Source organism: Pygoscelis adeliae, unplaced genomic scaffold, assembly GCF_000699105.1.
Source record: "Pygoscelis adeliae isolate BGI_AS28 unplaced genomic scaffold, ASM69910v1 Scaffold223, whole genome shotgun sequence".
Taxonomy (NCBI): Eukaryota; Metazoa; Chordata; class Aves; order Sphenisciformes; family Spheniscidae; genus Pygoscelis; species Pygoscelis adeliae.
In genome coordinates, this window is record NW_008824543.1 from 1429408 (window position 1) to 1441940 (window position 12533).

At 37.9% G+C, this 12533-nt stretch overlaps 1 protein-coding gene across 2 annotated transcripts in view; it reads right to left on the minus strand.

Annotated features, from left to right (window-relative positions):
* The window catches only part of PEX5L (peroxisomal biogenesis factor 5-like), a 40497-nt gene that overhangs the window by 7547 nt on the left and 20417 nt on the right, over positions 1 to 12533 (minus strand). For both annotated transcript variants that reach the window (XM_009321712.1, XM_009321711.1), the window contains 2 exons: positions 11687 to 11783; positions 6266 to 6361 (listed from right to left, as the gene is read on the minus strand). In XM_009321712.1, coding sequence (XP_009319987.1) covers positions 6266 to 6361; positions 11687 to 11783 — 193 coding nt within the window. The remainder of the gene's footprint in view (positions 1 to 6265; positions 6362 to 11686; positions 11784 to 12533) is intronic.

The following is a 12533-nucleotide window of genomic DNA, read 5'->3' on the forward strand; positions in this document are numbered from 1 at the left end:
GTAAAAGAGTAATGGCAAAGCTTAGACAGGGTTTTTGCACAAGAGAATTAATATAAATGGGGCTTTTAGACATAGCGGAGAAATCCTAATATTTTATCATATACTGTGCTGGTGAGAGGAATCTATAAGAGATTATAAAATTGTACAGTAAGATTAACGTTCAGCTCAAAGACAAGAGGGAAGAATGCATATACAAGAGAAACAGAAATAATGAAAAAAGAATGAGATTTAGGACATGTAACGACCAGAATGGGGGAACCACTGTGGTTACTAGAAAATGATGCCAAAAAACAGAAATAGGATAAAAAAAAAAGAGGGGAGAATCAAATTTAAGGTGCTATTTTTTCAGCCTCCACACATTAGTCATAAGCCCTGAAAAGCAGTTCCATAGCAGAATATAGGTTCAGCACTACGAGCCTTTGCAAAGTTCTCCAGTTCCTACAAGGTCATGGCCAGAACTCCAGTGAACTGACACTACTGAGGGCACAGTTTCCCAGCTTATTTATGTCAAAGACATCAGCACAAATAATTCTACTGAGGTTTAGACAGAACTATTTGAAAGTGAGGTGCTAATCAAAATTAATTGAAGGTATTATAAACTGGTCCAGATAGTTTTGTCTGAATCTTCATTACAAGACTGACCACTTTGCTACTGCTCCACAGCTAGGCATGATTTGCAAAAATAGAGCTTAGTCTGTGATTGCATGACTTGCTACAACCCTCCTTCTTAGGCATTTGGAAAAAGGAAAGCACAGGCTATTAACATATCTAGAATGAGTCAGCAATGAGAACATTTGAGACTAGGTGTGAAGGATCAGGAGGACTTGCACTGGCTAACATTAGGTGTGGTTGCTGTAAATCATAAGGCTCTTTACAAATGGCAAGGTGCATTCCCTCTCTAGAAATTTAACAGGCATTTCCCTTTGGCTCTTATTGTAGCACGTGCCTCCTGATATACAACACTTTCTTCCAGGAGACTCAGTATTGTCCGAATTATGCAATTATTGGATCTGTGAAGGTACCTGCTATGTTCCTCTGCGGACTAGGAAACAAACATGAATCATTCACTCCTGGAGAGGAGATTTCACTCTTTGTAATAGAAGCGAACAGAACATGACAACTCTGTTACACAACAACTTCTGAGGTATCAAAATCTGCTTTCATTCCAAATTTGAAGGAAATACAGTCTTTTAAATAGTTGTGAGATTGTGCTGAAATGTCCATTTAGGGGTTGAAAAGGCTAGGATAATGAATCAGATCGCTCCCTCTTTTACTCTTATCAGCCGTGACCAGAAGCACTTGAATCCCTTAAACTATCCTGTTCAACAGATGTCGCTATCAACTATTCAGCATTCAGTGCAAATCTGCACTGCATTGAGGAAAAAATTACTTGACCATGTTTCTACTAGCAGTAATTTTGAGATTCAGGATGAGGTAAAGGAGTGGAAATTTCCCTTTCCTACAGATTAATATTAATAAAACTACTGAAAAGTAATGCCTTTTTAAACAGATTAACTTACAGAATTAATTATATATAGATACATATATATATGATGTTTATATCAGAATTTTTGCTTGTATTTTTCCCACAAAAATCCCTTATGAATCAATGGTTTGGAAACATATCAAATCACATTCCTGCAGATCGTAAGCAAGGATATGAGTGGTTTTATGTCTTAAGCCCGAATTCTGCTGCTTAATTACTTATTTATAATTCACACAGAAGTTCACTGTCTGCATACTGCACTTAAAAAGCTAATGAATTACTATGCATTCAAATAGCCATGCTTAATGTCTATCTATAGCGAGTCAAAGGTGGAGGAAAAATGTAATGGGGAGAAGACCTGCTTTACTATAATGTCTCCCAACTCATCATATGCTACTTGGACATGGGCCAGGACCCAACCGCTATTTTGCAACTATAAGCAAAGATTTGCTTGTTTGGGCCAAATGGGCTTAAGTCCCAGCTACAGCTTCCTAAGTACATCCAGCATGTGGGGGTTCTGAAACTGGTATGGCAAAGCTGCACTGAGCAACTGGATCATGCACAATTATGGCAACCGATAAAATGCTATAATATTGCCGTGAAAAACAACGTCAATAGCAGAGCCATTTAACGTCCTTGAGGAAGAGGACCATAAATATTACAGAGTCTTTGTTAAAGGCCTAAGTCTACTTCAGCTGTCATTTGCAGTAATTTTTTCATTGACTTCAGTGGCAGGAGGGTTAAATTAATATTGAGTGTTTCTGAAAATCTGGCTTTGGATCGAGACTCCTAGATCTAATTTTAACTCTATTTGCTATGTGACTGGTGCCAATTACTTCATTTCAATGTTTTTGCTACCTTAATGCTGGCAAATTACTTTGGATGTACTGAAAGTTTTCAGACCAGTTGAACACATTTAACTCGTTCTCAGATCATCTGCAGCAGTTAAGTGGAATGACAACCAGGAAAAATGTTTGTACCATCTGACTACTTGCAAGCAGAATATTCTGCATTTTGTCAAAGAAGCTATTTTTACTTTTAGTATTTAAAAATATGCTGAAGCAGTTAAACAAATGGGAGGCAAAATCTTTCCAGGCTCTCTACATCCTACGAGACAGTGAAGGGGGGTGGGGGGTGGGGTGTACTTTCTGAATATTGCTGGCTAATTTCTAAACTTACCTAGTTTCATAACTTTAAGAATAGAATTTTGCCTGTCCTGTACTGCCAAAAATAAATTTGCAATGTTCCTTCTTGACCAATGTATAAGAAACAAAGGTTCTGTGGTTGGTCTTTCTTTGAATTACTGCATCAACATACTCTTCAATGTGAAAGACACAGTAAGTTAAACTTATGTGCTAATGACATAAGATTTCCTTAGCTGGTATCTTCTCAAAACAAAAGTTGAAGTATGCCTTTTTAGTAAAGTTTAGAGATAAAAAAATGTATATCAAGGCAAAGATTCCCATTGTGATTTGAGAGCGTACCAAATAAAATGCAACTGAATGACTCGAGTTCCTAGATCCCAATTTAAAATGTGGTTTAGGCAGTCTTGGGCACATCTAAAAGGGATGCTGAAACAGTGAAACAGGAATATCATAGGTACAGAAAGGATTCTAACCGGTATTCATGGGAACCACAGAGCTGATGATTCTGGGCTATGTTTTGCTAGGCTAGAATAAATTAATCCCATCTTCTTCCTACTATTGTCACATAATTTAGCCGTAATATGTTCTGATGCTTCTTAACAGTATATTATACAGCCGATGGCTTATGTGACACGGTGTTGTAAATAAAATGATGCTGCGAAGGACCGCTCAAAATTTCTTTTGCATAAGCTCACAAAACAGTGTGGCACCTGCAGTTTAATCTCTACATCAGGGAAATGTGAAATAAGAAAATATAAAAATTGCTTTGTTTCCATCTCTGAGATATTTCTCAGTTGGAAGTTTTTGCACGTTCTTGGTTTCATTTTTATTTATTTTAACTCATTACCAATAGGGCAGTGGATGATAAAACAATTGTTTTAACAGAATATAGGTACAGGATGGATCTGAGTCCCCATGCTGGCATTTTTAAAAAATTCAAAAGTACCAATTTTGGGGAAAACACAGCTATTTATTAGAAAGATTCCGTTAAAACATATTTGGTTTGGCACTTGGAAATCATGAAGACTTTAGGCTATTTGTGCTTCCCTGACGTGTATAGCAAAGGGATGAGGTAAAAATCAAATCCAATTTCCAGAGTGACAGAAAAGGTAGCCAAGTCTGCAAGCATCCGATCACTGCAAGTGAATCTGGACCCTCTCTAGTAAAAAAGCTAATTTACTTACCTCTTCATTCTTAAAAGATTCCCCAGTGGCATAGACATCTTTAAACCTTCTTAAGAAAGAATTACCTCACAGATCTTCATTAATCTCAAAGTTTGACATCTTAAAACCATTCCCAAAACTCTACAGTGAATACTGGGTAGAGGATAAAGTTTGGTGTCTTCATTTACTGAATTGTTAATTAATTCCTTTCGAACTAGGCCACAAAGAACCTGAGATTTGCTTCCTTTTCTTGATCAGTTTTCTGGCTAATCTTACCAGTTGGAGCTTTCCCAGTTGAAGAATATTACAGAAACATCCAAAGCCTAACAGATGAATTTTTGAGCTGTATCTGTTCTCCGCTTAAGAAAGCACTAATCTTTCTGAGATGGGCTGCAATTTATTTCAATCATTCTAGCTTTCTTACCACTTCATTTTAGCTAAGATGAAAATCCAGCTTTTTTCATATGCAAATGGAAATAACTGCTCTATAAGGTCTTGAAGAATCCTTTCCTTTAGATTTTAACTACCTGGTCCAAGTTTCTGTTTTAAGCAGAAAGAATAACTTAAGGCTGCCAGCTACACAGTTAGGGAAATATTTAATTAGATTCTTTTTAATAGCTGTTTTTGAGACCACATTAAAGCATTTTAACAACCTTTGTTGCCTCAGAATGACCTTTTAATGTGCAATGTTTTTTTTACAATATATTTTCCTCCTTACTTTACTTTACAAAGTAATTCAATAATGTCTTGTAATCTATTGTTGGCCTCAACTCATTTTTCTTTCTGCTGAATGTCTGGGAACTCCCCATCACACATGGTTTCTGGCAATTGCAAGAGTACTGACATCATTTGCTCAACCACTAGCTGTAACGCAGAGATGTTCATCATCAGATTCCCTGTGTTGCAATCACAGATTATGGCACAACACGTCCCATCTTTAGGATCACTCTGCAGTGCAATTAGGAACATCTACAGCATTTTAAGCAGTGGCCATTTGAAAGCAAGCCTCTCCTTTCCTGCCTGGAGCAAATATGTACGATGTGTGACATCAGAAAACCTATTGTGTGTCACCAGCAGTTGTTTATAAAGAATATATTTGATCTGGAAAGAACAATGCACTCAGAAAATACAAGAAAAATGCATTCAGTGTATAGTTTATAAAACAGCTAACTTACTGATTGTGTCCATTTTAGCCTTGTACACTGATAGAAGAATTTTTTTGTGTGCAACACGATCCTACAAAACCATGGTCAAAACCATGCAGTCTTACCTTAGCATATCATGAAAAAATCCTACAAATCAAATTAATTTCTTAAATAAGAAATTCCGTTTCTAGCTAGAAGCCAGCATATTATTTAGGCCTAGTTTTGTTTGTAATCCACCAATACTAATCTAGAATAGTTCAGCTGCCAACACTGGAATTACAATGGTATAAAACTTGAGTTAGAGCAGTATTAAAACACAGACACTAAAATTTAAATCTAAACCCAAATATCCCTAAAGTGTTCTAGATGTTTGGAGACTAATGAGACTGTAGTTCATGCTAAAAATAATCAGTTCTGAGGAATCAGTTTCGCAGCCTCATCCTTTTCACCCTAAAACCTCATTTCAGTGGCTGTTTTACATAATTGAGCCGGAACTTCTGTCCTCAGTGGGATGCAGCTGTCTTGGCTCTTTATGGCGATGGGATTTTGAAGGGTTACCGGCAGAACCCCTGAGAAGATACGATGCTGAAGATCGATGTTTGTATCAAATTTTTTATTGGATTCTGTTAAAAAAACTGTATGCCACCTTGTCTCTAGACAGGATCAGGATTTCATCTGGGACTAGTGGTATAGGACAACACTCAAGAGGCACTTTTCATGTTGGAAAAGTAGTAGTTGGTGAAAAAAACAGAAGTGCAATAGGAGAACTATCCAAATACCTGCACCTTCTCAAACCAAATTGATTTACCAGGAAACAAGAGTACTGTGTTTAACATCTGCCACTAATTACAAAAATGCATTGGTGCACGGTTACTGCTATACTTGCAGTTACTCATTACAGCAGGTAATCATTCTGTTTATCAATGGTTCTGAATTCCAGTTTCCCTGGAGATAAAGCAGTGGAGAACTGGTTTATATCTCTATTCTTAGAACTGATTGCACACATTCAGTTACTGGGGGAAAATACGCTTCACTCTTATACTTCCAGTTTCGAAGTACTTGCATTTATGGGGAATTTTTCTTGACCTACTTGCTATAGCAATACAAAATGGAACTGGAAAAGTTGGTTCTGTCTAATCTTCATTTATAGCTAAGGTTTTTGTCTTTTTTAAGAGAGAAACTGCTATTTTAAATGAGTAACTCCAGGAAACTTGTATTTTCTCTGCTTTAAATAATCCGGTTCCAACTTTCTCCTATACTTGTGCTGCAAGATGAATAAGAAATCCATAGAACATTAGCTGAAAATGAAAACAAATAAAGTAATACCTCAACAGCTGCCTTTGCTCTTTCAAATTCCTCCTCCAAGGAGTGATTTCTGGAGAGAAGAGGCCCTCCCCAACGCTGCTCCTTAGTTGATCGTGCCTAAAAAATAAAAGAATAAATCAGAAAGGGATGATATAGTCTCTGCCACATTTCTGAGTTATTTCCTTAATTGCCTAGAGCCCCAAATGTCCTTTTTCTTGCACAAAACTACTTGTGTCCCTGCATGAATTCCTCTGAATTCTCTTACACTGTAGCAGAGATCATTCCTCATGGGAAGCAGAGTAATTTATCTTTTCCAGACTTTTCTTTTCACTCAGGATGCATGAAAGATAAAGAGACATCCGAGAAAAGACAATGCAAGAGTTGGGCTACAAAGGGAGGAGCTGACTATTTTGTATAAGACTTTTACCTTAATTGTTCCTACTCCTGTATTATGACTGTGGCAATGCATTCCACTCGCTATGCTCCAGGAAGAAAGCATCTCATTTTCCCTGTACGTTTTGTGTTTTTCTTTCAGGTTCTGCTTTGGGATCACATTGGAGAGCAAGGTTTGCTATGGATTTCACTGGAAGGACAAATCCTTTTTACAGTCAGCAGCTCTCTTCTGTGCCTTACTATCCAGTTGATTCGATTGGAAATACATAATGGTTTTCTCCCTATTCTTTTATTAAAAACATTTTATTTATGGGTTTTTTTGCACAAAAGGCACAGTACAAAACCAAACAGTATTCAATGATGGTACAAAAAAGCACAAAGTGGCCTAATCTTGCTAAACAGAGCTCTGACTGCTAATCCCTTCCCTTGTGTTTGTCAGAGGTTAAACTCATTAGCCATGTGCCTGACCGTGGTCCCAACTGCATTAATTTACGTGATTATATTTCTGATTACTTTACTTGTAATATTCAATTTCAATAAGCCATGTTGCTAAAAGACTAATTTTGCTCACTTCAGACTCATTGGCCTGCATCTCCAAGTGTTGGAATGTGCACTACTGGGATGAAACACCCAATAAGTTCCTGGGTGTTCATATAAGTAATGTGCAATGCATGGTCAAACACATATGTCTGTGTGTGTACACACATGGTTTTTTACCTAGAAAGATGACATTCATTTGTTAATCTAGCCCTAAAGTTTCTGTTTTGTTCCTGAGTCTTTGGTCTCTCAGGTAGAGATTGATGAGTGAAATGTATACTCGGTTCATGATACACATACGGTTAGAAAAGAACGATACAGCACCGTTTCTGTGAGAAGCGCGTGGTGGTGGGGGCACTGTGCTGGCTTCTGGACTTTGCTGCAAGTGACAGGAAGCACAGAGCGTGAGGGAAGGTCTACACTGAGGAGCTATCATTTCTGTTTTCACATCTAGTACCTGTGGTCCATGTTGTATGAAAAATATCTTTTTTCTTCGGTGCGGCCAGGAAAAGATTTCAGGTTGTCACTGAAAACATACCAAAAACCAATCCTATACACTAAACAGTCATTTTACTGATTAATAGAATTTAGGGCAGAAGAGGTAACCGGTTCTCTTTGGAATCACAGAAGAACCCCCATGTGGTTACAATTCCTAGTAAATAACTATTGTTCTTGAGAAATTAAGTTAGCCAGTTTTAATCTGTTTAACAGCTGCTTTATTCATATTGTATGGTGCTAATTTTAAAATCAGAATATGGTATGTTAATTCAAACGTCTTGCAGAATATCAGACAGCGACATTTATCAACCCGACCTGTAATCTGATCAAAGAATTAAATTTGGTTTTCTTGACACAAAACTCTGTTGATAGACATTAATTATGTTCCTAGCCTTTTCATTATTTATGAGTTGGCTCTTGCAAACCATTTGATTACTTCCACTTTTTAATCTTTTGTTTCCAGTGACTGCAGTTTCCTTAGGCCAAGGACAATACTGTAAATCACGATGTTCAGACTGAGTAGTACTGCAGAAGGGGAGAGTGGGCTTGTTGGGGCAGTAGAGAGGCGAGGGGGAAGAGGACAAGAAGCACAGAAGGCCCCTCCTCTCCCACATATCAGAGTATATACATTGTCCCTGCATAATCCCCACAGAAATAGACCTTCTCCTCCATTAAATGCATGCCTGCCCTCAAACAGAGGGAAAAAAGAATTAACAAAACCCACATAAGCTGCATTTACATATAGACAATGCAGAGTCATATTCTGAGTTGTGATACCCAGAAACGAAAGACGCCACATATAACAAACACGCTGCCTTTCGCTAGTGCAGGAAGAGAGGGGATGGGAATGGAGTGCCAGCACTGGAGAACTTCACATCTCCAGCTGGCGATGGGGTGGGACTCTGCACCTGCCTCCCTTAAGGGTAGCGCACGGTGGGGTATGGGTCAGGGTGGGCTGGGTATGTCTGAGGCATGGACACTCTGCACACACTGTGGTTTGATATGCTCACCACTCTACAATGGAGGTGCTGTAGCTGATCACTGGCTGCTGTCTTCAGGGACAAAATCTTCCATTCCAATGCATTTGCACACACTTTCCTGCACTTGTAGTCTGCTTATGTGCTGTTGGACCTTAACTGTTGGTGAGAGGCTTAACTTATAGTCTTAACTTTTGAGCAGGTTTTTAAATAATGAGCTAAATCTGTCCCTTGCAACTCTTCATTTTGTTAGAGTAACGGGCACATCCAAGGAGAGCTAGGGCCGTTAGTCTGACTGTAGCTATTTGGGAGAAGTGGGGAATAAATTTTGCATTCTAAATATTGTTGCCCCAAACTGCAGATTTCCAGGCTTTACAGGCTTTGCACTACATCTTTGTCCAAGAGTGCTGACATATTAGAATTAGGTACAGTTTTTTAGCATGTCAGGGTTTTGTGTATGCATTCTGAGTGAGCAATAAAATATCTAAAATGCCTAGGGAAGCCCAAGTTTGAAACTGCATTTAGAGAGTTAAAACATGAGCAGACTTTATGCATATACAATTGAACACATTATCTCCCTCTGCAGTTTGTAATTATAAGAGAAGAAATAAACCTTCAAAAACCCCCAAACACTGTAGGATATCTCAGTACTAATAAAAGTGTAACGAGGAACTTTCCAGCATGGCAGAGAAAAGAAAGAACAAAGATACTTCGGGCCAATGCAGTTTAAGAGTTAATAATAGGTAACGTATGATGTGAGTAGAATACTGAGAAGCAAGACGGCCATATCCCATGACAGCCACTATGCTATTGCCCGTTCCAGCCTTCAAACATATTTCTTCCTTATTAATTCAAAGCTTGCCTTTGTGATTTTGTATTGGCATAAGTGCTGGTAAACACAGGATTTTGTTAAAAAGATTGCATAATTTTAATGAAAATATGACCTAGTTACTTAGTATTTCACTTTGAGGAACTAAACCTAACTTGTCAAATATGAGTGATGAAGGTGATTGTCTGAGAAATCGCTGATGGAAAACTGCAGCAAGTTTGACAAGATGAAATCTTTAGGGTATGGCAGAATCTGTTGCATATGCAAAGGTTACCCTTAAATGAGATAGACAAGATCTGTAAAGGACAAAGTATGGAAAACATATGCTTTGATAAAAGCTCTAACGTGATTTCTTTTACAAGCAGATTAAGAACTCAGTCAAGACAGATGAGCCTGTTTGTTGGGAGCTGACAACTTTGACAGCCCAAGTATAAGCAGGATGAAGCGGGCAGGGAATGAAAATACTAAAATTCTAAGTAAACAACTTAGAATAAGAACACAATCTCACTTCAGGTCATTTCTCTGCACTACTAATTACCAGTTTTAATAACATTTCATTACTTGAATAGATCACAAGTTTGAAAAAAACCAGCTTATGATAAAACAAAACAAAACATGAAATATACCAGAACAACAGGTAAGAATTTTATACTCTGCTTCTTTTTCAAGTTGGCTGATTCAACTTCACTTTTTTTTATTTTGAAATACCAGTCATTTTACAAAATAGTATGGACCCTCAACTGGCTGAACTTATACTGAATTAAAAATGTGGATTTTTGCTTCTGCAGTTATTCTAGTGGAAGATAAACAGGAAATGGACCATATAAAGTAGAGATGTTATAAACTAAATTTGTAACTGTTTTTACAGAAAGCCACAGTACTTAAATTCTCTGACTGTCTACTTGATTTACACATAACTCTGTTGAGTACAAACTTCCTGGCATTTAGATCTATTAGGCTGAGGAACAGCGTCCTAAAAAGGGGTTAGAGGTACTTAAAGACAAGCTGGACAAAGCATGTGAAAACACAGTGTCCATCTCAAGTGGATGATATTATGCAATAGATCTTTTCCATTACTAAGATGTATAAATCTACTGCACAGAAAGGAAAGATACCATGCATTACAACTAGTGTTAGGCTTTCCAAAGGGAAAAAAAGTCCTGTTTGTAATGTAGAGATGGCAGGGAAGTAAAGGAGACTTTCTTCCTAACCAAAACACAGGAATGGATCCTGATAACTGGGTTCTATTTCTATTTTCAGCAAAAACTGGTGCATAATCTCAGGAAAGACATTTGGCATTTTAGTGTCTCATTTTTCCATTTTCAAATGAGGCTATTATTTTCCATTAATTTCCAGATTTTACATCTGACAGAAAGGTTTTGAAGTCCAGGCCTAAAAATAGCTGTGGAAGAGGAGAAAATTATTTTCAACTAAAAGTTAATCCACCAAACAACTCTCTCTCCCCCTTGCCAGTGGCATTGGCTGAACTTGAAATCTTTCAGTTAGAAAATAAGAAGGAGAGAAGGTGTATAAGCAACCTGAACTATGTGAATGCATATATAAATGTGTTTGCACATATATATGCGTACATATGTCCCTAAAACCATACAACTCTAAGTAATCATTTCCACAAGGTCCCGTCCAATATACAATATGACAGTGGAATTGGGCAAATCTACAAACCTTCAGCCCAGAGCCCTCCATATTAGAGTTCCTTTTCCAGCAGGAAAAAGTCCTTTGACCACACTGCTCTCCCACCTGTGGAGATAAACTGCTAATGAACGTTGGCCTAATGATTCCTTCCTGTATTCCTTAGCCATTTCCCAATTCTGGGGATTCCTGGTTGACCAAGAGACCTTGAGAACAGATATACTACAAGGAGAGGGAACCATTAGAAGTTTGAATTTCAGAACTGGAGGAAGGGAAAAATGATGATGCTGTAAATTGTAGTTTGAAGTCTTTCTCTCTGTACAGGAAGGTCACAGTTCACTGCAGTATGGAACTCTGAATGTTTGAGATGCTGACATAGTTAAGTTATTTTCATAACATATTAATTGGGAAGCTGTGTGAAGATTCGGCTGTATGAATCTTTTAACTGATGATCCTGAAAATATCCCTTAAATAGTTCTTCCAGAATGTGAATGGTTACCCACTGGGACAATTCCTACTTGCCTTTTTATTGTTACTAAATCTACCAAATCCTCTTACCTGTGTTGCAGGTGCAAGTTCTAATTCTGACGTTGAATCAGACTCCAAGGCACTCTTGACGTTAGTCAGCTCAGACTGTGATCTGTTTTCTGTGGACCTAGAAATAATGCATTTACATACTCACCACTGCACACTAAGACATGCTGCCTTATGTCTTTCAGGTTCATAAGCACATACTGATTAATTAGGTTATTTCTTTTAACTGAGTTGTTCAACTGGCAGTTATCAAAAGTGCCTGGACCCTTCCCAGTGTTTTCAGTGTTCACTCTTACACTTTTCAGTCGCAGGCAGACAATAGTTAATACAACAGAACAGAGTCAGGCCTGATTCCACCAGTACAGCCCTGGGTATATATTGGCATGAAACTAGTATAATGGAACGAAGACTTCGCCTCTACCACTATGCTTCTATTTCATAGCCAGGCAAAATGATGTTAGGCAATGACACAAGACTGTACCTGCGGTCAGTGTCTAAGAATCAACCACCACATTACAAGGTTTCATGTTGGCATATGTGCATTTTTGTGCCACAATACCCTAATATTCTTTCTTCCTAGAAAATGAAACCCTGTAGACCAAAAGCAAGTTAACTGAGAACTGTAAAGCTCCAAGTTAATGAAACACCCAGATAAAGGGCAGGTTAAGATACAGGATAAGCATCATTTGGTCAGAAAACTGCTTCTAGTGTATGAAAATGCTAATTATGGTCATGCGTAATGTAGTGAATGAGTGTTGCTTACATATCAAGAAGGCAGCAGAATTAATCTACATGAACTCTTCCTAAAGGCAAAGTCCAATTTTTCCCTCATTTACGTCCCCTGCAATTTTAGTTGAACCTCACGAAAGAG